The 25,309-nt window shown below is 67.8% G+C and overlaps 1 protein-coding gene across 1 annotated transcript in view; it reads right to left on the bottom strand.

Annotated features, from left to right (window-relative positions):
* SLC6A9 (solute carrier family 6 member 9) overlaps nucleotides 1–23,633 on the bottom strand; it is a 52,312-nt gene extending 28,679 nt beyond the window's left edge. The window contains exons 1-2 of the mRNA XM_073357961.2: nucleotides 22,393–23,633; nucleotides 16,819–16,986 (exon numbers count right to left, since the gene is read on the bottom strand). Coding sequence (XP_073214062.1) covers nucleotides 16,819–16,866 — 48 coding nt within the window. The 5' untranslated portion in view covers nucleotides 16,867–16,986; nucleotides 22,393–23,633. The remainder of the gene's footprint in view (nucleotides 1–16,818; nucleotides 16,987–22,392) is intronic.
* Nucleotides 23,634–25,309: the final 1,676 nt, after the last annotated feature.

Below are 25,309 nucleotides of genomic sequence, written 5' to 3'. Positions count from 1 at the left end.
ACACCTGGAAGATGCGGCCTTTGCTGCTGGTTCAAAACCTCAGCCAGGCTGGTCTCCCGGCTTCCCTTGGGCCTGTTACTGCGGGCAGGACAAACGCAGCCCTGCCCCGCTCAGCTCCCTTCGGAGCCCTGCTGCAAGGCTCCCGCTCCTCGCCCGGCCCTTTGCCCACATCCCTTCTCTCTGCACCCCCCCGCGGCCTGCCCCTTCTCTGCTGCAGCAAAGGGAACCTGCTCAGCCGTCTGCACGGCCTTACCCAGCACCTGCCAGTCTGAGGGGTCGGCTCCCGCCAGCCCCTGCGCCCACGTGTTGGATGTTCAAACCAGCCCCTCTGTGCTCCCGCCCCCCCCCGCCCGCACTGCAGGGAGCAGCTCCCCAGACACGCCAGCTTCTCGGCCTCCTTCCGAGCCCTCCTGAGAACCCTCCTCTGCCTTCATGCCTGCGGACACAGCCGGGGTGGGTCACTGGCACTGAGACCTGCCTCTCCTGCTGCCCGGCATCGCCTGTCTCCTTGTCTCCCCCGTCTGCACCCAGCTGTTGTTTCTTATCTTATGCTTGGATTGTCAGCTCCCCGGGGCAGCGGGAGTCTGTTTGCACAGCACCTAGCGCAGCGGGACCTGCTCCCGATTGGGGTCTCCTCTCACTCGCCTGGGACCGTCAGGGGGTGGGGGGTGCAAACACCCTGGCTTTGAATAAGGGGTGCCAGCCCTGCCCGCAGGTAACGACGGGGGTGGGCTCACCTGAACTTCACCGACAACTTCAAGCCTCGCCCACAGGTGCTGTCACTAGGCTCCAGGGTTAACGGCACAGTGAGGGTAGCACACCAGGCTGGGCACAAACCAGAGCTGAAATCCTGCATGAGCTGAGGGGCCCCACAACACAATGACCCCCCATGCACACCCCCATGCCCACAGCCCCAGCCCCACCAGTTCCACAAAGCCCAGACAAAGCTGGGTGTGATGGGGGGCTGGGTGTGATGGGGGAGGGGGCTGGGTGTGACGGGGGCTGGGTGTGACGAGGGCCGGGTGTGACAGGGGAGGGGGCCATTCACATGGCTGCCCTGCCCCACGCAGCCATGCTGGGATCTAGTTGATGCTCTGGTCCCAGAGAGGTGGGTGAGAGAAGCCGGGGAAGGCAGCTCCCCCCGGCCAGCCCAGGGGCCCGCATGGCCCGGAGCCGGCCCCAGCTGGGCACAGGGGGGTGGCTCTTGGCTTGGGGAGGGCTGGTGTCCCTATGAAGCCAGCTGACGGGGACATGTCATTCTGAACCCTGTCCCCTGAGACACCCCCAGCACATCCAGCCCACCCAAACCCCGCAGCCGGGGCAGGGCTGAGGGGTTCATCCCCACACGCGACCCCAGGCCCGTCCCTTGCTGCCAGCCGGGCAGAGACAATGCCATTCTTCAGCCTGGCCCCGTCTCCCTGGTGCGGGCACAAAGGGGCTGTGAGGGAGAGCGTGGTTCCCAGCCAGGCAGCTCCCTTCACCTGGGCCCCGTCCCCCCACCCAGCTCCCCACTGACCTGCTCAGTGGGGCAGGGACGGGCCTGGCCGCCGGCGCCCGCCATCCTGGGGGAGACCCTTGGAGCCGCTATTCTTCTGCAACCTCATTCACACCCCTGGGCTCAGCGTGGCCAGCGGCCCCGGCCCCTCCCCTGCGTGCTCCTCGCTCGCTCGGGGACTTGGCATTACTTTCGGCTCAGCTCCTCCGGTGCGGCGCTGTCCCCCACCCGGCTCTGCTCTCTCGCTAGCAGAACAGCTCGCCCCCCAGCAAGGGGGCTGGCAGTGCCCAGGGCTCCCCCGACCCCCCCCAGATCCCGCGGGCACGAGCCTCTGGCTCAGGGCCATGGTACAACTGCGCAGCCCGCTCCCCGAAGCAGCCGCTCGCTGGCCGGGGCCGTGAGGGTCGCCGGGGTAGCGGCCCGAGCTCAGGACAGGGCTCCAGCCCCTGAGCCAAGAGCAGGCAGAGAGGCCAGCACCCAGTGGGGGGCTGCACCCCAGGGACTGGGAGATGGGGGGGCCTGGAGCGTCACTCACAGGCTCCGAGCGCCAGGCGGGTGCAGGCTATGGGGCTTGATGTGACCCTGCCCCACCAGACCCCACGCAGCACTGGGGAGCCAGAACAGCTCCTTGGCCCCCCTGTGGGCCCGATCCTGCTCTCTGGTACGCCCGCAGGCTGAGATCAGGATCAGGCCCCACCACTCCTATCACCAGTGACTCCAGCCTGTCAGTGGCCTTGGGCCAAGTCACCTGGCCGAGAGGACTCCCGAAGAGAGATGCCACCAACCCCATGCAACGCACCTCACCATGCCTCAGTTTCCCCATTTCCCCTACCCTCTGGGGAAGAGGATTTACTGGTCCTTGCTGGTGACAGACTTAGGGACAGGGACAGAGAGGGCTCCTTGGGGGTCAGGATTGAGGGGCACAGGCAGAGCTGTGGGAGGGGGGAGTCCAGGGCTGGCTTCGTAGGGGGTCTGTGGGGCAGGATTGAGGGGGCCCAGCAGAGCTGAGGGGCAGGTCTAGGGCAGTGGGGGGCTGCGGGTTGGGAGTGAGGGGCCCTGGCAGAGCTGGGGGGCAGGTCTAGGGCAGCGGGGGGCTGCAGGTCGGGAGTGAGGGGCCCCAGCTGGGGGCAGGGCGAGCTTGACTCGCCCTTTCTCTCCCAGCCCCCCAGGATCGTGGCCTAGCCCCGAGGGACTCACAGCCCAGGGGTGCCCCCTGCTGACAGCTCTTGCCTCAGCGTTTGGGGGCCCTTTGCTAAATCGGGGTGAGCGGCGCAGGGGCCCGGCAGCCCGTTGGGCTCCCCCAGGACGGCACCGTGGGAGCTGGGCTCCAGGAGGGATTCAGCCTGCACGGGCCAGAGACCCTTCTGCCCCCTGACAAGCCCCAGAGACCTGCCCCACCCCGCTGGGCTCTGCTCCAGGGCACTGCTCTGCCAGTGGGGCAGCACCTGACAAACCGCCCCAGTGCCAGGCTGGGTGCCCGCTCCCCTGAGACCAGAGCTGCCAGCTGGGAGTGCCCCCCCTTCCCGGCTGTGCAGCCAGCGCAGTTTGGCCTTAACGAAGCCTCATTAGTGGGACCCAGCTGCTGGCAGCCCCTCCCCGCTGCATTGGCAGAGCTCCTTCCCCTCCCCCCAGCCCATAGCATCTACCTGGGGGCAGTGCAGGGTGCTGGGGGCTGCTGGCCATCCCACCTGTGCCCGCGAGAGGAGCCAGCATTGGGGTGACCCTGTCTCCAAGCCGGCGTCCAGCTCCCTCTCCCCCCAGAGAGATGGACCTTACCAGTGCCCCCACACCCTGCCACAGGGATCCAGGGACCCCACCAGAGAAGGGCAGGCTGAGACCTTGCTGGAGACCTGCCTGCCCCAGTGCTCAGGGCCTGGCCCTGCCTGGGGCTTCTGGGCCCCACCCTGCCGGGAACAGTCCCAGGGCTCATCCCATCCCTGCCAGCTACCCCTCGCTGAGAGCCCTGCGGCGCATCCGCCTTGCTTTGCCCCTCTGGTGCCTGCCCCGCCCCTCCGCCCCCCGCCAGCTGCTGGCCACGGAAAGGGGGCTCGGTTGGTGCCGTGAGGATCCCAAAGCTAGGAGAGAGCTTCGGACTCACTATGGGGTCATTGCTCCTGGCATCCCACCCGTCTGCCCCATCTCCACCCAGCTCCCCGCACCACGATTCCCCCTTCTCCCTGCGGCATGGCATCGGCCTGGGGAACTCCCCGCCACAGGCAGGCGAGGGCGACGGCAGGGAATGGAGAATTAGCTTAGACCAAGACATCAGAGATCGGCACCAGGGCTGCAGGCACTGGGCTACTGTTGCCTGCCCCTGAGCCGCCAACCGCCCTGCCCCCAGCCCGCTCCCCCCCTCCTGCCGGCCCTCTCGCATGGGGCCTTCTGGCCCAGCCTGTCCCCAAGGCACTGCCAACGCCCCTAGGGCTGAGGCTGACGCTGCTCAGGTCACCCTGGCCTGGCTCCATGGGGCAGCCCCTGGCCCGGGTCCCATGTCCGTGTCCTGGCCCAGCCAGCTCATCCACAGACCCCAGCACGCCTCCCCCGGCTGCCTGCACACCATGTGCACAGATTCCTGCTGCTATTTAAATCCCCTGCCCTCGCCTGCCCTGGCCTTGGCCCACCTGTTCTGGGGCGTCCTGCCTGGCAGCGCCGCTGGGGGCCGGAGCTGGGGGCAGGGGCAGGAGCACACCCCAGGGTGACGGCTGGCGCTGGGCCTGCAGGTGTGGTGCAGACCGGCGGGGGGCGGGGAGCTGCCAACTACATGCGGGGGGGGCGAGCAGCTAGAATGAGTCCGTGACACCCTCTGACATGTGCACACGCACTGGGCATGTATGCACACCAGGTGACTTGGGGACTGAGCCCCTCTTAGCCTGTGGGGCCGTGGGGTGTGACGCCCCCCAGGGTGGAGGGACTCTGGGCTCCTGGGCACACAGGGACTGCCAGGTGGGCTCAGCCCTGAGGCTCCTCCAGCTCCGTGTCCCAGTAGTACCAGTGCCTGGGAGGAGGCGTGGTGGGAGGATGGGTGGCGGGGGGAGGCGTGGTGGTGGGAGGTGTGGTGGGGGGAGGCGTGGCGGGAGGAGACGTGGTGGGAGGATGGGGTGGCGGGGGGAGGTGTGGTGGGGGAGGCGTGGCGGGAGGAGGCGTGGCGGGAGGATGGGGTGGCGGGGGGAGGCGTGGTGGGGGAGGTGTGGTGGGGGAGGCGTGGCAGGAGGAGGCGTGGTGGGAGGATGGGGTGGCGGGGGGAGGCGTGGTGGTGGGAGGTGTGGTGGGGGAGGCGTGGTGGGGGAGGCGTGGCAGGAGGAGGCGTGGTGGGAGGATGGGTGGCGGGGGGAGGCGTGGTGGTGGGAGGTGTGGTGGGGGGAGGCGTGGCGGGAGGAGACGTGGTGGGAGGATGGGGTGGCGGGGGGAGGTGTGGTGGGGGAGGCGTGGCGGGAGGAGGCGTGGCGGGAGGATGGGGTGGCGAGAGGATGGGGTGGCAGGGGGAGGCGTGGTGGGGGGAGGTGTGGTGGGGGAGGCGTGGTGGGGGAGGCGTGGCAGGAGGAGGCGTGGTGGGAGGATGGGTGGCGGGGGGAGGCGTGGTGGTGGGAGGTGTGGTGGGGGGAGGCGTGGCGGGAGGAGGCGTGGTGGGAGGATGGGGTGGCGAGAGGATGGGGTGGCAGGGGGAGGCGTGGTGGGGGGAGGTGTGGTGGGGGAGGCGTGGTGGGGGAGGCGTGGCAGGAGGAGGCGTGGTGGGAGGATGGGGTGGCGGGGGGAGGCGTGGTGGTGGGAGGTGTGGTGGGGGGAGGCGTGGCGGGAGGAGACGTGGTGGGAGGATGGGGTGGCGGGGGGAGGTGTGGTGGGAGGATGGGGTGGCGGGGGGAGGCGTGGTGGGGGAGGTGTGGTGGGGGAGGCGTGGCAGGAGGAGGCGTGGTGGGAGGATGGGGTGGCGGGGGGAGGCGTGGTGGTGGGAGGTGTGGTGGGGGGAGGCGTGGCGGGAGGAGACGTGGTGGGAGGATGGGGTGGCGGGGGGAGGTGTGGTGGGGGAGGCGTGGCGGGAGGAGGCGTGGCGGGAGGATGGGGTGGCGAGAGGATGGGGTGGCGGGGGGAGGCGTGGTGGGGGAGGTGTGGTGGGGGAGGCGTGGCAGGAGGAGGCGTGGTGGGAGGATGGGGTGGCGGGGGGAGGCGTGGTGGTGGGAGGTGTGGTGGGGGAGGCGTGGCAGGAGGAGGCGTGGCGGGAGGATGGGGCAGCGGGGGGAGGCGCGGCGGGAGGATGGCGTGGCAGGAGGCGGCATGGCTCAGTGGAATGCCGGGCCTAGCACTCAGCATGACCACCTCTGAGCCCCCAGGGTGCGAGCGGCTCCTCACCACATTAATGAAGACGTGGCTCATTAGTCCAGAAAGCTGGTTCCATGCCTGCCCCTCTGGGACCCAGCCTCCCTGGGGAGGGAGCAGCTGCCATGTGCCCATCGGCCTGGGCGCTTACATTGGCATCCACCAGCGCAGAGCCGGAGTGCCCCTTCCCAGGCCCCGGGGAGAAGAGCAGCTGGTCGGACCGTAGGGCAAAGCAGGCTAGCTGGAGAGAGACTGGGACAGGGGCGACTTAGCCTCCAGCCCCCTGCAAGAGCGGGCAGCCTGCACCCAGTGCCACACAGGGAGCCAGCGTCGAGGGGGCCCAGGGCTGCACCATGGCTCAGCCCAGCTGGCTGGTCGCGTTCCTTGAACGTCTCCTCCCCCTGCGGTGGGCACCAGGGCCAGGGGCAGAGACTGGGGCGTGCTGTCCCCCCAAAACTGGATACGTCGTAGAGGTGACGCTTGGGGGCACCCAGATTTCTCCCGTCTGGGGGGCGATTGGTGATGCCAGGTGCTCTGTGCATCCGGGCCAGTTTCCCCACACGGGACGCCTGGGGGAAGGCGGCTCCTGCACCTCCCAGCACGGCTCCACCTGGGGCCGTTTCAGTTTTACTAGCCCATAAAATGAGAGACTTGCCCCAAACCCGGGTCTGGACGGGCCCAGGTGCGGATGGGTGCCGGTGGCCTTGGGTGGCAGCGGGGCACGGGCTGGGACAAGCCAGGGCAGGGACGGAGGGAGGGGGAGGTGCTGAGGCAGATGGGGAGGGGCAGGCGTCAGCGAGGGACTGGGGTGGCGAGGGCAGCGCGTGTGTCTCTAGGCCCCAGAGCCGGGCTCAGGGCAGGAAGGCGCTCGGGTTGGGCTGGTTTCTATGCTCTTGTTGAGCTGTAAGGGGCCACTGCTAAACATGGCGAATAACGAAGTTAAAACAAAAAATGAGGCTGATTAAATAAGGAGCGTGACCTGACCTGTACCGGTGATTTCACGTGCCCGGTGGTAAAGGGCCACTAATCGTCGGTGACTCAGAGCTAGACCGAGACCTGTTATTAACAGGATTGAGCCAAACTCTGCCCCTGGCCAGGGCGGGGGTGGCTGGGGGCCCGTGCAGCGAGGGCGGAGGGAGGAGAGGGAAGGGGCTGGAGGTGGGGGTAGGGGCAGGATGAGCAGGTCAGAGGGGGTGGGGGGCTGCAGAAAGGGCAGCCTGAGGGTCCTGATCTTGGCACACAGGGAGCGAGAGGGCTGGCGCTGGGGCGCTGGGTGAGGAAGGAGATCTGGGCAGGCCGGGCCCAGGATGTGCCAGCCACTGGTGCCCAAAGGACTCTGAGGACATACTGGGGCCACCGGCCTATGCACTCAGCCAGCCCCGCCCGGGGGGCAGTGCAGCCGATGGGTCCCAGGGCTGGGGGCCATGGGTGTGCGGGAAGGCCTGGGGGGAAGGGAGGCTCCGGCACTGCCCAGAGAGGAGCTGCCCGGTGCCCAGGGCAGATGGGCTCAGACGTCTTGCCGAGGATGCACCTGGGCATTGCTCCCCCGCACACACACTGGGGGCTCGGAGCGTCTCTCTAGGCTCTCACCCCTCACCCCCTGGTGCCTGCGGGCAGCCTGGTGGGTCTGCGGGGCCTGGCTCCGCGGCTGCCCCGTGGAGAACTGGGCCTGCCGAGGCCGGTACCACCCCGCACGGTTGGGCGATGGCTTCCCTAGCGAGCTGCGGCCCCCAGCTGCTCCCCCCCCCAGGGGCTCTGTGGGGAACAGGAGCCCAGCACCGGCTGTTCAGTCTCTTCTGACATCGTCAGGCCCCATTTGCGACCCACACCTGTCTCCATGGCAATGCCTGGCGAGGTCACCGCCCATCAGCCCGGCCATCTGGCTCTCAGGCGGGCTCCCCTCGGCGGTGTGGGAAGCCAGCGCTCCCCTACGGCCCGGGCACCCTGGGCTCATGCGGGGGGCCGGGGCCGTCTCCCCTCCAGCCCTTCACCCAGCTGCCCCAGCCGCGGTGCGGTTCTGCCAGCGCCCTGGCATGGACCAGCCCTGCCCAGCCTGCCCCACAGGGGGCTCGCGCCTGGGTCCCTCTCTTCCCCATGAGACGTCCCTGCCCTGGCCGCCCGGCTTGCTGGCGCTGACATGCCCCCCCACTTAGCTCGGAGCACCCCAGCTGTTCCCGGGCAGGCGGGAGCCAGCCAAGCTCCCTTTCGGGAGAACACGTCCAAGGTGCCCAGCGAGGCGTGAATGACAGACCGTGGAGGGGGGCTGGGCTTTCTGGAGACCATCTGGGGTCCGGGGAGTGGGTGGAGGAGGCCACACGACCACACGTCACAGCACACGTGTATGGGCACGGGCCAGCGCCGGGCTGTCACGCGCAAGGACACGTGGGCGCCAGCTCGCCAGGCAGCATGCGCCTCCGGGTCGGCCCCGGCCTGCCCCCACTCGCCAGCTCTGGCAAAGCCAGAGAGACGCCAGCAGCATGAGGCTGCGGGGGGCGAGGAAATGCCCAGGGGACGGGGAGGTGGGTGACCCGAAATGCTAATTGTAAAGCTGCCCCATGTGGGCCGTCACCACCTGCATCCGAGCCACGGCGCTGGCCCAGACCCGGTGCTCACTCCCTCCCGTGCTCCCATCAGATGCCTGAGGAATTACACAAACAGCCGCCAGGCATGTTCCCCTCTTGCCCCCGCGCTGGGTGTGGCTGGGTCCCCTGCAGCCCTGTGCGGTCACACAGCCACGGTGGTTGTTCTGGCCCCAAACCACAGACCGGGGGGAACGACAGTCCCCACTACCCAGACCCTAGAAATCAGTGGGGCAGCCTCAGCTGGACGCCACCTGCAGCACCAGTCACCCCACCCCGTCAGGAGCCAGAGGGGGTCAGAGACGAGCAACGGGAACAAGCAGGGGCCCTCAGAGAGGAGACGGCATCCAAGTCTGTAAAATACTGACTGGGCCAGAGACAGGGTTTGGGCCCGGCTGCTCCCCCGTCTCCCAGCTACGGCCCCTCCTTTGCAGGGTTCACTGATTGTCACCCAGGGTTCACCGATTGGACCCCTCCAGCCCAGTCCAATAATCCAGGCTCTGTTGTTAGCTACCGTTGCGTTAACAAGGAGCTAATCCAAGTGTAAATCCAGGCTGTCTCAGCGTAAGGCAATGGCGTGGAAGATACGTGTGTGTGTGAGTGTGCACCGGGAGCCCAGTCCAGGAAATAAGCCACAGCCGTCACCTGCTTTTGCTTTCAGTACTCTTATGTCCTCCTTCGTTGCTTTTTTCTGCCTCCCATCCCCTAATATCGATGTTGATATTTACCCACAAACCTACAGGGTTACCTTTGTGTGCTGATTTTCACCCAGTTATTATCCTAAACCCTGATCCATCCCCAGGAAGTTTTAAACAAAACACCAACGGAAAACAAAGGGCTTTGCTCCCAGCACGAGACTCAGAGGCCATTTAATTAAATGGAAAGGGGGGAACTCAAAGGCCATCACAATCAGCCGGTGGAACTCCCTGCCACAGGAAGTCGAGGCCAAGACCTTTGTGAGGTTCAAAGAGGGACTGGATGTTTGCGCGGGTGACAAGACACTCCAGAGATCTTGATAAAGATGCCGGCGGGGAGAGTGAAAACAGTGGCGGAGACCAGAACGAGACCTCCCATGGGGTGGGTCAGCCCCCATCTGCTCTGGCACCAACCTCTGCAGCAGCCGGGCTGGTGGAGACAGCGCGGGGGCTAAGCGCGCCTGGTGACTGCTGTGTTCGCGGGCTAAGGCTGGGGCCACATGCACAGCACTGGCCAGGACCTCCCTGCCGCTCACCTGCCCGGACCATGGGCACCTCCTGCCGAAGGTCTCTCCCCCTCCCCTGGTTGGGGTATCCACACAGGGCTCCCCCGCTCTGCCTTTTTCCTGGGGGTCTCTCCTCCAGCACTGGGGATCCCGGCTTCCCTGCCTCTCCCCCTCCCCCCAGAAGTCTCTGGTCCCCCATTCATTCATGCCCTTTCCTTGCTCCCCCTCGGGGTCTCTGGCCCAGCCCCCCATGTTGCTGGGGAGGGGGGTGTCTGTGCGCTCCCTTCCTTTCCTCCCTAGGGGCATTAGTTCTCCCCCAGTCCCTCATTGCTGAGAGGGGGGTTTCAGGCCGCATTGGCTGCCCTCTGCCCCACAGCGCCCCTGGGAGTGGGGTGTCTGAGGGGCCAAGGGCAGGCAGTGCCCAATGGGGAGGAGCGACAGACAGCCCCTCTTCCCATCTCTCTGGCCTGGTGGCTCGGGACTGGGCCAGACCTGGGGGAGCACAGACTGCTCCCCACACTGCCTGGGGGCTCTCCCGGGTGTCTCCCCTGGACCAGCCACGAGATCCCAGCTTCCCCAGCGGGGCAGAGTCCTGCCAACCCCCACTCCCCCGCCCCATGCCACTGGCCCTCACCCACCAGTGCTTCAGCCTGCGGGATCACCCCCTCCCAGCACTGCCCGCCCCCTCTGCCGTCCCCCAGCCACAGCAGGCCCTGGCCGGAGGGGTGCCAGGGGCTATGACTGCTGCCCCCCTTGAGCCTGCCCCAGGGACTGGATGTGGGGGATCCCGTGGGACCCACTGCTGCCTTGGGATCCCCACAGAAGAGCAGCGCTGCCAAGCCCCCTCCAGCTGGACAGCCGCAGCTGCCTCCACTCCCATCCATGGGGCTGCCCCCTGGCAACACCTACCCCAGCCTCGGCCCTGGCCACATGGTGCCGCGTGGAGCTCACAGCAGCGGCCTGGAGGTTGGCGCCAGGTGCCACGGGCCAGGGCAGCGCGTGGAGGGCTCCAGCCCTGGGGGAGGCCCGGGGCAGCGTGCCAGGTGCAGGCAGAAGGCTCTGGGGGTGCCATGGGGCAGCCCCTCCCCAGCTGGGGTGGAGGATCGGGCCGTAGACCCCCTGGCTTCGTGACACCAGCGGTCACGCTCCTGGGGGCACCAGTGGGCCCCGAGGGTGGGTGCAGAGTGGGGGCCTGGGCAGGGCCCAGCTGCTGGTGCAGAGGGGCACCGCTGGGCACCGTGGGCCCCGGGGCCAGGCACAGCCAGCCCTGAGCTGACTCTTCCATTCAACGGGCGCGGACTCCATTTTCCCGGGGCGCGCAGGCAGAAAATCCCCCAGTGCCCCCCGCCCGGGCGGCCCCTTGCTACGCTGGGCCGCGCGCTCCAGCCAAGTGTGGCCCCTTGGCGCCCCCTCGCTCCCCCAGGCCAGAGCTCCCCCCAACACTGGGGTGGGCCCTGCCCCTGATGAGACAGCAGCCCGCTCCCCCGCTGATCTGCCCGTGCTGGGAGTGTGGCCCAAGGAGCTCCCTCCTGCAGTGGGGTACCAGCACCCGGGCCTGCGCTGCCCGGACTCTCGCTGGGCACAGGGGCAGCGGGCTGCCGTCCTCAGGCCCCTCTGCAGCCCCTGCCCCTGAGAGCCAACGGGACTCAAGAAGAGCCCACCAGCTGGGCACGGGGCATGCGCAGGGTACTCTCCTGGCCTTCGGGCACTGCCAGCCCTGCCTCCTCCCGCCCTGGCATCAGCACGGCTCCCCGGCCTCACCCCTCCAGAGCCCCAGGGGGCACAGGATCGGGCCCATCCTCCTCGCCTCCCTCTCTGGGGTGGGGGTGAGTTTGCCCCCTGAGCGCTGAACGCCCCCACGCAGAGCCAGGGGGAGAAGTCTGGCTACGGCAGCTCCCGGGGCTGGCACAATATTTGCACACTTCAGCCCTGCTCTGCTGGAGCCCCTCAACCCCAACCTGCAGCCCCTGGCTCTCCCTGGTGCCGTGTGGGCAGCCGGGCGCCGGGCAGGGCAGAGACGTGGCGCTGGGGCAGCCAGTGCAATGGGGTGCACAGTTAATGCCCCACAGAGGCATGGGGCAGTGCCCCCACCCAGAGCTCTGGGCAGCACAGACTTGGAGGCCATGAGCCGGGGCCCCAGGCTCAGCCCTCGAGCCTGGGACCAGTGTGACTGGCCCCGGGCAGGCAGATCCCCACACGGCAGCCGCTCCCGGAAAGGCCTTGGGGGTGCTAGCAGGGCCAGACACCCCAGGCTGGCACCGGGCCCCCGCCAGGGTCAGAGGCTGCCCTGGTGAGCGCTGGGCCCTGCCTGCAGTCACAGCACCGGCGGGGGAGGGTTGGGGGGGACGCACCTGCTGGCAGGATTAGGGGGCAGGGCTGGGCCACGGGTGCAGCTGGGTTTACGATGCTATTTCTATGGCCTTGGAGGCTATCCAAGGGGATTAGCTCCCTTCCTTATGGCCCCGAGAGCTCAGCAGCCACCGCCTCCGGCCCAGGGCAGGGCACCACAGGGAGCCCCTCCTGCTGGCCCCCCAGGACCCCCATTCCCCGCGTGCTGCTGGGAGCTGAGCTGCGAGCAGTCGCCCGGGGGGTCCTGACCTACCCCATCCCAAACAGGGCTGTGGGCTGCCACCTCTCAGCCCTGACAGCTCCCGCCTTGCCCCCCGCACCGCTGGCTTGCCCCCCCGGGACCCTCTCTACCTCAGCCCTGCTTGGGGGCCGGGGCACCCCTCCCCGACAGGGAGAAAAGGTCACAAGCCCAATACCAAGAAGGAAGGGGGCTGGGTGGGAAGCCCAGGGCTGGGATAGAGGGCGCTGCGGGTCAGGATTGAGGGGCATCAGCAGAGCTGGGGGGGGCCAGCCAGGTGACTTCCAGTCCCTCCTTCCCTCACTGACATCCTGCCTTCCCGAACTGAGCTGGGCTTTGGGTATTTTCCAGGAAGTTGTTAAAGATTCACCCGGAGAGGATCTGGGACCTCACGCCTGCCTGGCTCCCTGCCAGCCCCCCGTCCCCCATGTATCGGTGCCAGGGCTTCCCTGCACAGGCGTTTGTGCCAGCCCCCCCCCCGCACACTCAGGGGTCACTGCTGGGCTCCCCCCAGCTCAGGGAATTGCAAAGCAGTGTCTGGGGTGCTGGGAGGGAGTTGTGCCAGGGCAAAGGGGAGCAGGGAAGCGCATGAGTGCACGGGGGTCTGTGCGTGAGCGCACGGGGGCAGCGCATGAATGCACAGGCACATGAGCGTGAGCAGCTGTGTGCACGAGGGCAGCCTGTGCCCCACTGCACTGGGGCGGGGGGGCTGGAGAGGCCAGCCAGCGTCAGAGCCTGGTGACCTGTGGGGTTGGCAGTGCTAGCAGGCCAGCCTCCCCCTGGTGCCCCGCAGGGCAAGGGACTGGAGGCGGGCACAGGTAGGCACGGCGTGTGCGTCGGGGGCTCCTACACTGCATGAAATATATGCCCACCTGAGGCCCAGTGCCTGTTGACAGCGAGCCTGGAGCTGAACCCAGGGCCACAGCGGCCGCCCCTGCCAAACGGGCAACATAGCAGCAGACTTCCTCGCCATGCCACGTGCTGCCAGCCACAGGCGTGCGTGCAAGAGCGGGTGTGCGTGCCCAGAGCCGAGAGGTGTCAAAGGGGGGTACCCGTCCTGTGCAGCCCAGCCCCCGTGCCACCCCTGGGGCCCAGGCCTCCCATTGCAGTAGGCACAGGGTGAGATTCCCGCCCGCTCTGGGCAGGGAACATGAGGGCGAGCCGGCTAAGATCAGGGGGTTTATACCACTGCCCATCACCACAGCCTCTGGGCCCCTCCACCTCAACCAACAGCAATGGCCATGGGGTCTCTGGCTCCTCAGCCTGCCAGGGGGAGATCTCGGCTTGAGGGTGGGGTATTCAGCTGGGCGTGAGCTGGTCACCCAGGGGCAGGCTGTTACAAGCGGCAAGGCTATGGGGCCCTGCTGCCCGGCCAAATCTGCTCCTCCCAAAGCCACCGGGGAAACAGCCTGGCCCCACAATCGCCAGGCGTGTCCCTCCCCGACGCCCATCAGCCCCGGCCCGGCTGCCGCAGAACCCTGCCCGAGACGCTGCAGCGTACTCCACCCCCAGAAGGTCTCCTGGTCTCCGCCAGCGAGAGGTTGGGTTTGTCCCTGACTACGGACAGCTTCGCGCTCGCCACGATAACGCCCAACACTCCAATAGCCACCGGAACAACCCAGCTCTCGCTTGGCCCCAGAGGCCCCCGTGCCAGGAGTCTCTCCGGCTAATCACACCCCGCCTGGTGCCTTTCCCCCTCTCTGTCTCGCTGCATGCCCCGCCCCCGGGGGACGCAGAGACATGGCCCCACGTGCTGGAGCAACCTGCCCCGGGGCAGAAATGGAGCCCGGAGCCGAGCCCAGCCCCAGCGTGAGCACCCTTCCCCCACCCACGCAGGGGGGAGCTCACACAAACACTCCTCTGAACGGGTGTGTGCAGAGCGCACGCGCGTGTGCACAGGCAGGATTGTGCGTGCGTAGGAGCACCACACACACTCGCTGGCATACACCAGTCCCTCCCCACCAGCTCTCATGCTTCCCAGGAAAGTCCTGGCTCTGTTCCCTTTGGCTGGGGCGCAGGGCTATTTTGGGAGGCCCCCGGGAGTGGGAGGGACCAGCCCCCGATTCCTCCTGGGATCTTTATTCCCATCTGCTGGGGAAAATAAAACTACAGCCAAGCCCAGGTGCAGGGAGGGGCCGGGCCGCCTGGACCTGCCGGGACCTGCACCTTCCCCAGAACCCAGTGATGCTGCTTTGGGTACCGGTGACATTATCGCCTGTTGCCAGGGGAACAGGAGGGCTGGGCAGGTGAGGGCAGGCGAGGCAGATGGCAGGCTCTGGGACAAGCCCAGGCTCAGTCGCCGACAGGGAGAGGGAGGCCCCCGGGCGCGCTCCCTGCACTGCAGGAGACTCTCCCCTGCTGGGAGCAGTACGGGGTCCTGAGACGCTACGGTGCGTCCAGCGGGGGCCGTGGCACACGCGGGGCAGGTCACCAGCTGGGCGCAGCCCACACACTCTGCTTGGCCCAGAGCCGCGAGGGCCACAGCGCCCCAAGAGGCCTCTGCTGAGAGGGGACTCCTGGCCCCCCGCTCGGGTGGCCGCTGGCAGCGAGCGACAGGGGAGGGGGCAGGGTCAGCGGCTCCCAGGAGAAGAGGTTGAGATGGGGGAGGCTCCGGGGCAGGCATCACATCTCCTGCCACATCCCCAGCCCGCGTGGGGGGTGGGGGGATGTGGGGAGGCAGAGCCAGGCTCTCCTCCTGCCCCGCAATAGGGGGATCCCGCCCCGGCCTGCCTGGGGGGACCCCGAGCCCTGGGAGGCTGCACTGCACCCCCCCACACAGGAACCCCTGGGGACAACTCTGCAGCGCCCTGGACTAGAGACATCCTCTCCCCTTCCCCACCCCTCACTGCAGATCTGCCCAGCCCCACGCCACACCCCAGGGCAGGGCGGGGCTCTCCGAGCCTTTTGCCCCCACTCAGCCCCCTTTCTGCACCCTGCCACGGCAGCACACGAGAGGGGCAAGGGAAGGTGCCCGTGGGCCCCAGACACCCCCGGTACTGTCTAGGCTCAGGGTCAGCGCCCCTTTGTGAGTGGGGGGGCCACAGCCGAGCACAATGGAGACGACGACGGGGGAGGGGACTCCACTCTGCGTCCGGAGGAGCCCGGGGCACGGGTGACAAGGGAGAAGCAGAGTGCCTGGGAAGGCGATACCACGGACACCACGCCCACAGGCCCCCCAGAGGTCACAGGAGTGGGTCCTCGTGGTCAGAGCACAGTCCTGTGAGCCGATCGGCCCCTGGGTCCAGGGGCACCGTGGGAGCCGATGGGAACGGCAGCAGCTCCTGCTCCCTGTGCACGGGGCCGGGCACGGGAGCCTGTGGGGCCAGCCCACCGGTGAGTGTGCACAGACCTCACGCGAGCAGACGTGCGAGGCCGGGAACCCTGGCTCCGGAACGCGGCTCCTCGCGCAGCCCAGGGCAATCCCTGTCGTACGAGCACCACGCGACTCGGACTCCCTTGCAGGGGGGCTCTCGCCACGAAGGGTTAACAGGGCACACACTCACCCCCCCCCCCCAGTGCATGCTGGGAGATGGAGTCCCTATGGGCCACCCCTCGGGCTCACAGCAACTGCTGCCAGGGGCCCTGCCAGAGACAGCCCCAGGGGGACCAGCTGGGACCATCCAGCTCGTGCTTCCCAGGGGAAACCGAGGCACAGAAAGGGACGGAGCCTTCACAATGAGTCAGTAGGGAACCCAGGAGTCCTGGCTCCCGGTCCAGCGCCCTCACCACTGAGTAAGAGGCGTTGTTCTGGGGATGGCTGTGCTCAGCCCTGGCACTTCCAGGGCAGCCCCCGCCCTCCCCTGCCAGCCAAGCCCATGATGCAGCCTCCCCACCCCTCCAGAGACAGCCATGGGCTTGTGCACAAGACTTCCCGCTCCACGCCCCCAGCCGGAACTGGAGAGGGGGGCACAGCGACCAGGAGGGAGGGGGGCACAGCGACCGGGAGGGAGGGGGGCACAGCCCCCCATCAGCACACTCGATGCATTCCAAGGGGAGCCAGCAGCGCCGAGATCTAAATCGCACTCTGCAAGCTGGAGTCAGCCCAGTTCCTGCCCGGATCCCGCGCCTGGCGCCCCCCCCGCCCCCCCCCCCGGAACAACGGGGATGGGCAGTGCCAGAGCCACCACACGGAGAGTCCAGCAGGGCGCCGTGGGGCAGAGCCCAGCCCTTGCACTGGCACCAACTGGGGCATGGGGTGGAGCTGCCGATCCCCCCACAGCTGCCCAGACAGCAAATGGAAAGCAGGGGCCTCCGGAAATGCCATGGACAGACCCCGGGACAGAGCAACTGCAACGCCAGCCATTCCCCCAGCCCCTCCAGGCCAGCCTGCCAGACAGATGGGGAAACTGAGGCACGGGTCAGTGGTGGAACGCAACAAATCAGGATAGGACCAGGAAGAGGACCCAGGAGTCCTGACCACCAGGCTCCTGCTCCAGCCTCTCCCTCGTGACAGCCTGGCCCAGAACAGTCAGCTCTCATGCTCCAGGGAGTCAGGTGGCATCGCTCCCGCAACCCTCCTGCAGTAATGCACAGCTGGCCTTCCCAGCTTCTCCCAGAGACTTAGCCTGCCAGCCACTGACCCACAGGGTGCCTGGCACCATCCAACCCCCAGCAAAGCCCAGGCAATGGGACCCCCAGCACTCACCAGTAACCCCCCGCTGCATTTATCCACCATGGCTGGGGGTTCGGGCATGTTCTGCGCAGCCCGCCACGGGGGCTCCTGCCTGCCCACTCTCCGTCTCGCTGGCTGCACCCGGCTGGCACGGAGACGTCGGCACCGAGCTGTTCAGTCCACAGATAGCGCAGGAGAGAGCTGGGGAGAAACAAGACGGGAGTGACTTGCGGTCACGGGGGAGCAGAGCCGGTCGGGAAGCATCCCTGCCCCCACCCTCATTAGGAAGCACTCCCACCCCTACCCTCCTGGGGGGGGGGGCACTCTCTTCCTGCACCCTCCCGGGGGGGCACCCCATCCTGCACCTCCAAAATCTGGATTCATTCCTAGATCAGGGCCCATTCCTCTAGTCAGGCTGGTCTCTGGGGGGCCACTTCTTGCCATCAGAGAATCAACCGTCTTGCAGCTATGCTTAGGAGAAGGCCCAGGGCTGCGCTAGCAGGGGGCTGCGGGTCGGGACCCAGGTCACGGGCAGAGTTTGGGGGGCAGGGCTGGGCTAGCAGGGGGCTGCGGGTCGGGACCCAGGGGCACGGGCAGAGTTTGGGAGGAAGGACTGGGCTAGCAGGGGGCTGCGGGTTGGGACCCAGGGGCACGGACAGAGTTTGGGGGGCAAGGCTGGGCTAGCAGGGGGCTGCGGGTTGGGACCCAGGGGCACGGGCAGAGTTTGGGAGGAAGGGCTGGGCTAGCAGGGGGCTGCGGGTCGGGACCCAGGTCACGGGCAGAGTTTGGGGGGCAGGGCTGGGTTAGCAGGGGCTGCGGGTCGGGACCCAGGGGCACGGGCAGAGTTTGGGGGGCAAGGCTGGGCTAGCAGGGGGCTGCGGGTTGGGATCCAGGGGCACGGGCAGAGTTTGGGGGGCAGGGCTGGGCTAGCAGGGGGCTGCGGGTCGGGACCCAGGGGCACGGGCAGAGTTTGGGGGGCAGGGCTGGGCTAGCAGGGGCTGCGGTTCGGGACCCAGGGGCACGGGGAGAGTTGGAGGGGGGGAGCTTGCCCAATGCTCACCCCACACAAAGACTGAGGTGAAGATGGCACGTGGCTGTGCCTGGTGCTGCCGGGGGCAGAGGGACTCGGCCGGAGCAGGGCCGGCCTGGAGCTCAACTGCCGTGGAGGGCACAGATGGGAGGCGATTTCCTTCTGCCCCGCTGCCCCCTGCATGCTACTGCCTGGGTCGGAGCTGGCAGCCGCTGCCAGGGACCAGCTGCTGCCAGACCTGGGGGGATGCTGCCACCCCCCCATTCCTCAGCGGGCCGCGCGCTCGGGCTGCCCTGCTCACAGTCTGAGCCGCTGCTCGGGCCCTGACCAAGCCCTGCCTTGCTGTCACCGCGCCTTGCCCCCAGTTCGCCGGGCTGCCAGGAGCCCTCTGGCCAGGGCCCAGACTCAGCACCACCTGCAGGGGCAGGGCCACCTCAACAGTGCCCCGCACTCCCCTGCCCCTTGTCCTGCACCCCAGCATGGCTCCAGCCCCCGCCGGAGGGCGAGCTGGGGCCAGGGGAGGTGCCGGGGGAGTGGGGCCACCCCCTGGCAGGGCCTGGAGCAGGCTGGGGTGGGGGCGTTGGCCTGCAGGGAGGAGGTGGGGCTGGAGCAGGGTGCAGGGCCCCCGGAGCCAGGCCAGCTGGGCTGCAGCAGGACCTGAGCGGGGGAGATAAGGAGCAGGAGGCACCGCCCAGGGCCAATGGCTCCTGGACCAACCCCCAGCCCCTGCCTCCTACCCAGGAGCTCTGAGGGTGCAGGGAGGGGGTCCCGGGCAGGGGCCCAGCGGGGGCACGAACCCAGGCACAGCCCCCAGCCCTGCCGGCCTGGTCAGGGCACCGGCTGCTTGGAGCAGGTGCATTACCGGAGCATTACAGAGCAGGCAGGGTGGGGGGGTTACTCAACCCCTCCCTGGTGCTGAGCCCAGCCCAACGCCCTGGGCCATGCTCCCAACTCCTTTCTTCCCTCCAGGAGGCCCCAGCCCACCCTCCCCCATGGCTAGCAGGGCCCAGCTGCTGCTGAGCTCCGGGGTCGGCAGGGATCTGGCTCCGTGTCGCCCCCCTGTCCTCCCCGCCCCCCTGTAAGGATGCTAGAAAACCTCTCCCAGCATCTCGCTGCACCAGCAGTCACCGGGCCCTCAGTGCGGCGCTATTCAGAGAGGGGCTTCCGGGCGAGACGGGAACCGACAGCCTGCCTGGCACACAGGACACTAGCCACCCCAAGCTACCTTCCCTCCTGCTGCCCTGGATCTGCACCGTGGCCACCGCAGCCTGCCTCTCTGCCCCTCCTCTCCCCACAGGAGCCTCCTTCCCCTGCCTCTCCTAACCTCTGGTCTGGTCAAAGAGCTACTGCCCCCCACCCCAGAGGTGGCTGCATTTCAGTGGTGAGCGAAGGGTACAGTCCCAGCTACCAATCCTCCGGGATGGAAAATGCCACCACCAAGATTGGGCTCTGGCAATTTGCATGTAGGCAAATCAGGTTTCTGCTGTCTCTCTCCCACCCCAGGCCCAGCCCTGCTCACTCCCATGAGGGGAGGGACATAAATCAGAGCCACTGGCCCTGCTCCAAGCACTGGTGAAGACCCAGTTCTAGATCAGAATCCAAGTCAGAAAGGCCCAGAGCGCAAGGGCGGAAGGAACCACGCCGACGATTGTCCCACCCGACACCCTGTCTAGCACGGCCCAGAGAACGTCACCCAGGTACCCTGTACTGAGCCCGAGAATGTGTGTCTGGCAGCAGGGCTGGATCTGAGAGCAGCACTGCCCAGGGCCCATTCACCACCCATGCCACACACGTGTGCCTGGCTTCTCATTGTCATTTGTCCGGCCACTGGTTCTCATTCTCTGGTAGGTACTGGCCAGGGGGCGTAGGGCATTGTACAGAGATGCAGGGGGCTGAGACAGAAGGGGAGAGGTAGCATCCCTTTAAGAGTTAAAGGGGCTCTCTCATCTCCTCTGGAACTAGATCCCGGGGCGGTTGGCAGCGGTGCCATCCCTTTCAGAGGGGACTGGGCTCTGGCACGGCGTCCTGCCTCTCCAAGACCTGCTGGACTACACTGTTCCTTTCAGAGGATCAGGCCCAGACAACTGCCCTTTCAAGAACGAGCTCAGGGGTGCATGGCCCCTTTAAGGGCTGGCGCGGGCTGCGTCACCCACAGATGCCTGACCATGGACCTGGCTCACCGGGGCCTGACACCCAAGTGCTCCTGTGACTTCAAAGTGGCCAGCAATGGAGAATGCATCCGACCCTCAGTAGGGGTATGGCTCCCGCTTGGGGCTGGACTCCGACCACAGGCAAGGGGGGAGAACATCCCAGAGAGTGGCAGGAGAACTGTGTCTTTCAGGGAGTCAGAGGCCTTCCTGATGCATGAGAGCTGATGCCCCTTCCTGCAGCTCACACAGCTACCCCACTGGTCACACGCTCAGCCAGCCCCCTATAAACGTAGCCTCAGGTCCGGATTCTGCAGCCTCTGGGGCAGGGAGCGCTGTGGGTCACATGGCGCATTGTGAATTGTTTCCTTTTTGAGCGTCTGTCAAGCCCGCCGCACTGCAGGGTCTGGGAATCAGACGAACCGGACCTGCCCACTCCTCTGGCGCTGGCCTTCTGTCTGCCACGGGACATGGCACCCCCAGGCCCTGCCCTCCCTCCCAACCCCCCCAGGTCCTTGGCACTGACCTTTCCAGGTGCTAGCACTAATCACCACCCAGCGCCCACGAGCTCCAAGCCCGTCCCGTCTGGAAGCTCCAGCCTCACTGAGCCCAGCTCAAGTGCTCTGCCCACTCCCACTCCCACACAGGGCGATGGGCATGACTGACCAGATCCACGGCCTGGCACCCCCCGCCAGCGCCACCCCATCACGGCCCGTCCTCCCCCCGTCAGCGGCTGCAGGCTGAGGCCAGACGGACTGGCAATAAGGTGCGCATGTTTCACGGCCAGAGTAATTATCTGTTGGAACAATTTCCCCAGGGTCGGGTGGATTCTCCAGGGCTGGCAACCTAAACCAAAGTTGGCTGTTTGTCTAACAGGAGTGACCGGGGGCAGGGCTCTGGTCTGGGCTGTACAGGGGGTCAGACCAGGTCACAACGGCCCCAGCCCCACACCAGCTCTGGGATGCCGCCCCCCAGCCCGTGGAGTCAGGGGCTCTCATGGCTCCTCTTGCTGCCCGGGGTTAGGAACCCCCGCGCCCCCCACACCCAGTAGGGTCTTAATCCAACATAACACTTTGCCCTGACTCTGAGAGGCAACTGACTGCAGGGGAGAGCCCCCCCACATCCCTATAGGGGGGCCAGTGGCCCCCCAGGAAGGAGAGCCCCTCAGGTCCCTATGGGGGGGCCAGTGGCTCTCAGGGAGGAGAGCCCCTCAGGTCCCTATGGGGGGGCCAGTGGCTCTCAGGGAGGAGAGCCCCTCAGGTCCCTATGGGGGGGCCAGTGGCTCTCAGGGAGGAGAGCCCCTCAGGTCCCTATGGGGGGGCCAGTGGCCCCAAGGGAGGAGAGCCCCTCAGGTCCCTATGGGGGGGCCAGTGGCTCTCAGGGAGGAGAGCCCCCGGTGGCCCCAGCTGAGCCCAAATCCATCCCCAGTAGAGGCTCCGGCTCCTTTAAGCAGCGGGATGGGGGGGGGGGGTTACATCAGCTGCCACATGGTTACTCCTCGGCCCTGCCCCTCCACATGCCGGGTGGAAAATTACTGAGATGGGGACCCCCTGCCCCGCCCCCCTCGGGGTCCCCCTGCCCCCCGGCCCCGGCTATGACCGACCCCGGCCCCCCGGGTCTCCAGCGGGCGGAGCACGGGCCCCGTGGGAACAGCGGGGGCTACCCAGGCTAGCTCCGGCCCCCGCCGGCCTGGGGCGACCCGAGGCGGGAAGATGCGGGTCGGGCTCGCCGAGCCTCAGAGCAACTAACGTAACCAAGGAGCGGAGCTACCCTGGGCCCATGGGGAGGCGAGGGGGCCCCATGACCCAGCCCCCCCCGGGCACCGCCCCCTCCCCATGAACCACCCCCCCTCCCCTGGGCACCGCCCCCAGGGCATCCCCCTTCCTTGGGCACCGCCCCCACCCCATGTACTGCCTTGGGCATCGCGCCCCCCCGGCACCGCCTCCCAGCGGTGCTGGAACAATTTTGACGGGGGGGGGCTGCTGACGGGAACCATGGAAACCATGGATTCCCTGTTTGTTGTTACTACTCCAAGCCAGGGGTGCGGCAGCCCCCCTAGTTCCAGCGCCACTGCCCCCCCGCCCCCCCAGCTCCTGCCCCCCCCGGACACCGCCCCCCCAGCGCCTGACATACCCCCCCCTCCCCATGTACCGACCCCCGGGCAGCGCCCCTCACTGACCCCTCCCCGCCCCCCAGCGCTCTGAGCCCCCCGGAGCCAGCTCCGCCCGGTCTCCCGGACCGGCAACAACCAGCGCACGGGGGGCAAAGCGCCGCCTCCGGCGCCCCCCAGCCCGACCCCCGCCGGCCCCCAGGCTCTGCGCCCCCCGCCCCCCCCAGCTGGTTCTGCGCCCCCTCACTGGCTCTGCGCCCCTCGCCCTCCAGTGACTCTGCGCCCCCCGGTGCCCCCTGGCTCCGCACCCCGCCCCTTACCCCCTCCATGCCGCCCGGGGCCGGCTCCCAGCCCGGCCAGGTGGATCCCCGCGGGGACGTTGCGTCAGCCCAGGGCAGCCCGGATCCAGCCCGCGGGCCCCGCTGCTCCTTCCCCGCCCGGGCTCCGCTGGGGACGCGGCGGCTGCTTCGCGGGGCTTCTGCTGCCGAGTTGCGGGAAAGTTTGGGAGGCTGGGGGGCAAAACCAGGCAAGCCCCGCCCCGCCCGCCGGCCCCGCCCCCCGCCGGCCGGCTCCAGCCCCGAGGCCCCCCGCGCCGCGGCCCCGCGCCCTCCTGGGGCTGGGGGGAGTGTGCTCCGCGTTCCTTCAGTGCGCGTGTAAACACAGCCTGGTGTCAGCCGGGGGCGGGGAGCTGGGCCCGCCACGGGCACGCAGAGCCATGGACACGGCCACACACACCCCGCCCTGGAGACACACACACACACACAGAGCCATGGACATAGCTAGATACACACACACCGCCCTGGAGAGACACACACACAGATACACCCTGCCAGGGAGAGACACACACACCCCCCGCCCTGGAGACACACACACCCCCTGGAGACACACACACACACAGAGCCATGGACATAGCTAGACACACACACACCCCGCCCTGGAGACACACACCCACACAGATACACACAGAGCCATGGAGAGACACACACCCCCTGGAGACACACTCAGAGCCCTGCACGCAGATCTAGACACACACACACACACACAGATACACACAGAGCCATGGAGAGACACACACCCCGCCTTGGAGACACACACACACACAGAGCCATGGACATAGCTAGACACACACACACACCGCCCTGGAGAGAGACACACACACACACAGATACACACAGAGCCATGGAGAGACACACACCCCCTGGAGACACACACACACACAGAGCCATGGACATAGCTAGACACACACACACCGCCCTGGAGAGACACACACACACACACAGATACACACCCCGCCCTGGAGAGACACACACCCCCTGGAGACACACTCAGAGCCCTGCACGCAGATCTAGACACACACACGCACCAGCCTGGAGACACACGGCTACACACCGCCACGGGGACACACAGAGCCCTGGGCACGGATAGCTGCACCCCCGCCGCCTGGGGACAATCACACACACGCACCGCCGTGGAGACAGGCGGGGACACACCCACCCACCCCCGGGCGCGCACGCAGCACCATGGACAGACCCCGAGCCCTGCGCACAGGCTCCGCCAGGGCCGAGCCCGGGGCTCTGGAACCCGCTGATCCGGGCTCGCCGGGCCCTGCTCGGCTCCGCTCGGCCCGAGCTCAGGAGCCGGGGAGCGCGCCCCGAGCCTGGCGAGCCCGGGGGCCGCAGACGCGCGCTGGGCCGGGCTCGGGGCAGGCGGAGCTGCGCGCCGCTTTCCCAGCCGGGAGCTGGAAGCGCTCGGCGGCAGGAGGGGCCCCCTCGCCCTCCCTCCCAAATCCGGACCAGATGTTTCCAGCGAAGCGCAGGAGGCAGGGACGCAGATGGGGCTGCAGGGCCCCCAGCCCCCGGCCCCGGGCCGGGCCAATTCCCCCTGCCGCGCTCCGAGTGAATTCGGCCGGAGAATTTGCTAACTCCGCTTTTTCGCTGCCTGCCCTCCCCTGAGCCCCGGCCCCCCGTGTAAACACCTGCGTCACGCGCGCTCTGCCCTCCGCCGAACGGGGCAGGGCACAGCTGGGCGCCTCCGAGTCACCATCGGCTTCGCTTTCATGCCGCGCCTTCCCTGCCAAGCGCCGCGGAAACGTGTCTTTGGACGGCCCGTCTCTCCTGCCCCCTGCCAGGGCCATGCAGCCACCTCTGGCGTGGAGCCAGCCGCCGCACAGCTGCTGGGGCAGCAAGCCAAGCCCAGTGCCGCAGGAGGGGCAGGGGGCGGTCGGGAGGCCGGGTCATTCCCCCAAGGAGGGTTAGCAGGGACAGCTGGGCTCAGACCTCCAGGCCCTGAGGGGCTGCAGGGCTCAGCTGCTCAGTGTGACTGTGTCTGACACACAGAGCCCCAGACCCGGGGCAATGCAGTGCCCCCTTCTGGGCCTCCTTCACTGCTGCCTCCTGCGGGGACAGTGGAGTCAGCACTGTGCCCAGGGAGAGGTCCCCGCAGAGCCCCGCGCTGCCCCCTGCGGACGCTGGGTCTGCCACCCGGTTCTGACTGCGGCCCAGTCTGACTGGGCACATGGGCTCTGGCGAGGTCACGGCCCCGGGGGGCGCCAGCCGGCTGCAGGGAGCTGGTGTCTTCGTGGCCTCTGTGTGTGGGCATCTCCATTTCTGCCCTCAGCTGCACAGGTGCCCGGGTTCTCCCGTGCGGCTCCCGGCCTGGTGCTCTCCAGCCCCTTAGCCCAGAGGGCACAGGCCGTGTATGGCCCCCACGCTGTAGGAAGGTGGCATCTCTGGTGGGTGGGGGCTGGTCTGGTCTGCCCTTTCTCTGTGTTGCTCTGAGCCTGGCATTTAACCCCTAACCCCCTGCCCACTGAGGCAAAGGAGAAAACAAGGACTGAGGGGCCTACGTTGGGGTGAGAGCTTGAACCCCCCCTGCTCCCCACTCTGGGACCCTGAGCCTGCGAGGCCAATGCACCGAGCATTTCCTTCTCCTGTGTTCAAACTGAGGAAACTCCACCCCAGCACGTGGCAGGAAGGAGGGTGCTGCCCAGCGAAGCATTTCAGCTGGATCCGGGGACGGCAAAGTGAGCCTCAATGCACGTGGCAGCTCTGCTTTGCCATCTGCTGCGCGCTAACATCTCCCTTCCGCACTGCGCCCACACAGGGCAATACGGCAGCACACGGCTCCTCTGTCTCCTGAAACCCACCTGGGCCGTAGCTCGTAGTGCTGCGAAGGGCTGGCGTGCCGGGGAAGGCCTGGATCTGAAACATACAGTGAACAGCGCTCCCGGGATCGGGG

Source organism: Lepidochelys kempii, chromosome 8, assembly GCF_965140285.1.
Source record: "Lepidochelys kempii isolate rLepKem1 chromosome 8, rLepKem1.hap1, whole genome shotgun sequence".
NCBI lineage: Eukaryota > Metazoa > Chordata > Testudines > Cheloniidae > Lepidochelys > Lepidochelys kempii.
The sequence above is the reverse complement of the archived record's forward strand: the minus strand, read 5'-3'. Positions and strand labels throughout refer to the sequence as shown.